This window comes from Saccopteryx bilineata, chromosome 3 (genome assembly GCF_036850765.1).
Source record: "Saccopteryx bilineata isolate mSacBil1 chromosome 3, mSacBil1_pri_phased_curated, whole genome shotgun sequence".
Taxonomy (NCBI): domain Eukaryota; kingdom Metazoa; phylum Chordata; class Mammalia; order Chiroptera; family Emballonuridae; genus Saccopteryx; species Saccopteryx bilineata.
The window spans coordinates 296,909,268-296,915,543 of record NC_089492.1 but is presented as its reverse complement, the minus strand read 5'-3'; the positions used below and the strand labels follow the sequence as shown (position 1 = coordinate 296,915,543).

Here is a 6,276-nt window from a genome sequence, read left to right as displayed (position 1 = left end):
ATATATATATATATATATATATATATATATATATATATTAAATGTACTTCTCTTGCTTTTCCTAGGAAAAGCTTGTGCAATTTTGGTGTATGTGCACATGTGTTTCAGAGTGTTTGGAAGAAATCACCAATGGAGCTCCCTTAACAGGACCTTGATTGTAGGGTCATTTTTGATGACAGAATCAATGTATTTAATCTGTATATAGTGTGGTGCAGTTTTGTTTATTTTTATCATGTCATACACTATCTCTTGCTCATGTGGCTCAACCCACACGGCTGATATTGCTGGAACAAAAAGCATGTCTTGCTTCAGGACCTTTGCACCTGCTGTTTTCTCTGCCCCCCTCCAAACTCCATGCACTCTATTTCAGTGTTTTCCAACTGCCAGTCTGCAGACTGGTGTCAGTTCACCAGATATTTTGTGCTGGTCCATGAGAGAATTAACCACCCTGATGTTGTATGAACATTACAGACCCAACGATCTTAATCAAATTTGCTGATGTATGCTCAGGGTGATTGTCACATATTAGTCTGTATCATCGATGAAAGTACTATTGAGGTTGTTTTAGATCTAACTTTGGAAATTGTAGCCTCATTTAAACAACCTTTTGGGCCCTGGCTGATTGGCTCAGTGGTGTAGTGTTGGCCCAGAGTGGGAATGTTCCAGGTTCAATTCCGGTCAGAGCACACAGGAGAAGCACCCATCTGCTTCTTTACCCCTCCCTCCTTGCTTCTCTTTTTTCTCCTCCCCTCCTGCAGCCATGGCTTGATTGGAACGAGTTGGCCCCAGCCCCTGAATATGTATGGTTCCACGACCTCCACCTCAGACACTAAGAAGAGCTCAGAATGGAGCAATGGCCCAGATGGGCAAAGCATCACCCTTTCATGGGCATGCTGGGTGGATCTTGGTCAGGGCTCATGTGAGTCTGTCTCTGCCTCCCTTCCTTTCACTAAATAAAAAGTAAATTAAATAAATAAGCATTTGCACTGTGCAAAGCACTTACAAATCATGTGCAATAGACAAAATATATTTGGACAAACTAATGTAATGTTGACTGTATTGTACATGTGGAGTTTGAGAATCAAGCACCAGTTTGAACCGTGTTGTACTGTTATGCACAGTGAGATGAAACTATATTTGTTGTGTGTTTCCTTTCCAGTCAGCTAGGTAGTGCACAGGCTCTCACTTCCACTCCCTCTCTCTGTAGATCATTTTGTCCATGCTTGCACAAATGGCATATGGACAAACTTATGTAGTGTTCAATGCATAGTTCATGTGGCGTTCAGAAACCAAGTACCAGCTTGCACCACGATGCACTACCACACACAGCACGATAAAACTTTATTTGTTGTCATTTCTGTTCCCAACCCTCTCCCTCTTGGTAGCACAATTTTTTTCATGCTTGGGCAAATAGTCGTGCATACACTCACAATATGGACACTCGGAGCGCATCCATGCTGTTTGCAAATAAATGATGGTGCTTACTGATATTGTGCTATAAATTTTAAAACCTACAAAATGGAAAGAAAAAACAACAAAACACCTTAACTTTCTTGAAAAGTGAAAATACTTGTCAAAAATAAAATAGTGATTATACCAAAAGTAAACAAAGTACTAGTGCTTTAAGTTTAAAAGAACCAGTGGGGGGGAAATGTGTTGATAATTTGGAAAGCACAACAGAAGCCAAAAAGAAAAAAAGAAACGTTGTTAGGCAGTACAATAAGGAGACTTTAAAACTTGGTTTTGCTGAGCATCTGGCAGTGAATTACTGCCATGATCCTCATGTGTAGTATGTTCTGAAATTCTGTCAAATAATGCAATAAAATCTTCCAAACATACTCATTATTTGCATTCTTTTATTTTTTTTAAGCGAGAGGAAAAGGGATAATGAGACAGACTCCTGCATGTACCTTGACCAACCGGGATCCACCCATTAACCTCTGTCTGATGCTGATGCTCAAATCAACCAAGCTATCATTAGTGCCTGGGCCAGCCATTCCAACCAATTGAGCTACTTGCTGCAGGAGGAGAAAAGGGATAGAAAAGGGAGAGGGAGGGGGAGAGAACAGATGATTGCTTCTCTTATGTGTCCTGACAGGGAATCAAACTCGGGATTTCCATACACCAGGCTAACACTCTATTCACTGAGCATACCAGCCAGGACCATAATTACCATTCAAAGCATAGTAGTCTTATTGAAAAGCCAGTGAAAAAGATTATACAACCAAATGAAAAAGTTAGAAAATTCAAATAAAGACAATAGTTATGATGCAGAAGAACTTCACAAAGGAACAAGGTTCTGTCTCACTTATTTTCGCTAAGTAGAACAATCCCCACTCTCCCATGAATATTTTTATTTATGAAAATTGTATTTTAATTCAACCTCACTTAAGAAAAAAAATCTGAAATAAGAAAACATTAAAATATTTATACCAGAAAGGTGGCATTGGGGTACACAATAGTTCAAAGCAGAAATTGCATGAACAAACAAAATTTATGCGGGGGAACATAAGACGTCATGCATCTGATGGGAGGCCATGATGTTCCTGGCTGAGAAAAGTCATGGCAGATTAGCCATGAAGGTGCAGGGGAGAAGTTGAGAAGGTGGAATCTGGATGGACTCAGAACTAAATTCAACAGGTAAGATCCTGTAGAATGTAGGTCTCGTATTTCTCAGCTGGGGGACCTTGGGCAGATTTGTCTCTGCAGTCCCTGCAGCACCAGGTGGAAACTCACACTTGGCTGTCAGAGGAAGTAAGAGCTGGGCAGAGAGCCCAGTGTGGGAGAATGGTAGAGTCCTTCAAAAACAAAAGATTGAGTCAGATTTAAGGGCTCTACCAACAGCTCTTCTAGTTTTAGTGACTAAATTTTCTCAGCTGAAACATTAGGCTTATAATTCTCTCTGTATGACTTCACTGAGGATAAGACGGGTTCAGTAATGTGAAAGTTTCATAATATCAGAAGGGCCCAGGCACAGAAAAGGTGCTGGTTATGTGATATATCAATATGATTCTCTTCCTTGTCTCCACCAGAACCCTTGTTCATTTTGGGGAGGGGTATCACCATTCTTCAGAGTAAGTTCAACACTGAGAACCTTGGAATAGAGACATGACCTATTCCAGCCTCAGGCCCATCCATCTCAGTTCTGAGCATGTGCACTGTGGTGAGGTGAGGAGGGACCAGAGGAATGGGTAGTCAGACGTGGTTGACACAGGGGGATCCTTGTATGAAATGCATAATGTCTCATCCAGGAGCTAGCAGGGAAAAAGTACATTGGAGCCTGGCAGACCTAGGATCACACCTCTGCTTGTCTATACTGCTTCTTTGACTTGGACCACTGTTATCATTTCTCATTCAATTTTTACTTTTGACATATTGGAACATGAAGAAAGTAGATAATCAGGTTTAAGGATTTTGAAACAGTTCAACAGAAGGTACGTCGTGTATCCAGTGCCTATTGGCAACAACAGGGAACCAGTAAGTGTAAGTCCTTTAATTTGCTTATTGACAGGGGCTCTTTATCCTCAAGAAAACTCCAGTAAGCTGTACATTCTCACTGGACTCTCCATAACCTTCATCTCCACTGTCATTTTCATTGTTACTCTTGTTTGCTACTCGTGTTCTATCAAAAATTGTAAGTCTTAAGGAGGACAATGTCCCCTTAATGGGGAGGGGATGTGTGATTGGAGCCTTTATGTCCCCATGTACCATGTGATAATGTGGAAGAGTCCTCCCAAGAGATGTGACTCACTATTCCACTCACAGGTGCTGCTTTTATGGAACAAGAGCTCAAGGAAGGCCGCATGATGGAGGGCAAGGTGAGTTCTCCTGGCCCAAACCCTCTCCACATCTTCAGTTCCCACATGTGTCTCATGATTCTGCTTCAGCCCATTGTTCTCATCTTTCTTCTCTCAGGACCCTGCAGGGGAAGACACACAGGATGTAATATATGCCCAGTTGAACCTCTGGGCTCTCCAACAGAGAGAATCTACTCCTCTTTCTCTGAGTCCTACGTACCTTTCCTCTGAACCTAGTATCCACATGGAACTCAAGTAAACCAGCTTATGCTGAGGACACACCTGGCCCCGGGATTCTGAGAATGCAGTATTAGACAAGCAAGGACCTGGATCACTTTGTGGAGAGAGATGCTCTGAGATCACTCATCCTCTTTCTCAAACTCGGCTGACATCTCTAGGTGACAACAATACTCTATTGTAGGACTATTTAACTATCCCTTCATTCCCAGAGAAGTTGTGTCCTCACCTGTATACACTGTACATCTGATCATTGCTATCCTTTCTCTCTTTTTAAAAAATGTATTTAGAAAATGAAATGTAATGAGATGACATTGATCAATAAGGCATTATTATCCTTTCTTTATAAAATTGTACTAAAGCAAATGTTAGAAAGCCTGATGTCTGTATTCTCCTAGTTAATTCTTCTAATTTTTCAATAACATTTACAAGAGAAAATATATTTTATATCTCTGGGTTCCAGTATGGCAGCCACTATAAATTTATGGCTACTTAAACTAAAATCAGAATTGATCAAATAATGGTTAACATATTTCTATTTAGTGTTTGAATGTCACCCCATTAAATTGAATTTCTAAAAAAAATTCTTAAACTTTTTAAATGTAATTTTTAATATTTTAATTGAATTTATGGAAGTGACACTGGTTAACATAATTATACAGGTTTCTGCTGTCAGATTCTACAACAGGCTGACAGCTGGGAGTGGTGGAGGTATTGTTGGGTGAGGGAAGTAGAGGGATAGAGCAAGAAAGGATCAAGAAGAAAGAAAACCCATCATTCAGTGAGACAACTGTGTGGTAATTGAGGGGGTGAGGGGAAGGAGGGTGCAGAGGGATAAATGGTGATAGATAAAGACTGGGTGGGGTGAACATACCATATGGTGCACAGAAATTTATTTTTTATTTATATATTTGGGACAGTCTTTCATTGGTCATATTAGTTTTATTAGCCTAGGCAGGAATCTCGATATTCACAGGAAGAGTACAAAGGGAATTGGACATTCTATTTATTAAAACCTGGAAAGCTTGCTTCAATAAACAGTTTTAACATCCTAGTTAATTTGCTAAAAGGCTAAAGCATTTATTGGCCTGACAGCACATTTTGGGAATCTATTGTGTCCTCCAAGTCCACTGTGCCTCAGCCCTCTGGGCTCAAGATTTGGGAGGAACCCCCCAAAAGGTAGTGCTATCCAAATGCTGTGGTGGGCAGGTGTTACTGTGACTGCACTTTAAGCATGTGCAGTGGAAGCCAGAACAGTTAAAACTTATTCTTCTCTTTGGACAAGTCATATTCCAATTGTGTACATGTACCACACCTTGTTATCCATTTGTCCATTGATGAACACCGGGGTTGCTTCCATATATTTGTTATTGTACATAATGTTTCAGTGAACATAGGAATGAGTATGTTATTTTGAATTAGCGTTTTCCTTTTTTTAAATTAAATACGCAGATTAAATAAAAGTATAAACTCAGTTCCCCAGCTACACTAGTCATACTTAGGAGCTCAGAAGCGACATGTCACTGCTGATTGCCATTTACCACAGAGCAATTGCATGACATTTTCATCTTGGTGGAACATAAGAGCTGTTCCAGGTTGATGATGCCGAAAAAGAAAGAGTTCTCATTCCCATGGATCTTGGTCACATGCACGAATTTTACAGGAAATGGTCATATTTAACATTAATTATGAGATGACCTGTCTAGTGAAATGAGAGTAACAAGCTGAATCGCCCCGAGGAATGTGTTATCACTTCCTAAATTCTTTAAAAAAATTCTGCCATATATAGTTTCACACAAACCCTAAGACCCTTACCTCCTGTGTGTATATTCTGTTGGTACCCACTGTCCTCTGGAGAGAAACCAGACATCCATTCTTAGCACACAGTACAACCCGGGACATTGGTTCTTGTTGACCTCTCCATCTTACCCTCTACTCTTTAAACTTTCTAATTGAATCACTATCTGTGCCAACAATGCACAAACTGCCACATACAATAACCTGACTTGGCTCTTGGAATTGGAATTTGTTATTCCTCCAACACACAGATTTCTAGCTTTCTTGAGCATTCCAGTATGAGAGCCACTTTGATACCAGCGTCACTGTCTTAGTTACTTTGTTCCCCAAGGGTTTGTGCACCCTGCCCACATGCCCCACGTGCCGACCTTAAATTGCTAGCTCTGCACCAGCCCATCCTGCCAGGACCATGAACTGTGTGAAGCAGGAGAATGATAACTCTGGG

General features: G+C 40.6%; 1 protein-coding gene across 1 annotated transcript in view; it reads left to right on the top strand.

Annotated features, from left to right (window-relative positions):
• Nucleotides 1-4,056, top strand: part of LOC136330128 (leukocyte immunoglobulin-like receptor subfamily B member 4) — a 65,124-nt gene extending 61,068 nt beyond the window's left edge. Inside the window, 3 exon segments of the mRNA XM_066266642.1 lie at nt 3,512-3,634; nt 3,766-3,818; nt 3,916-4,056. Of these exon segments, the coding sequence (XP_066122739.1) occupies nt 3,512-3,634; nt 3,766-3,818; nt 3,916-4,056 (317 nt within the window).
• Nucleotides 4,057-6,276: the final 2,220 nt, after the last annotated feature.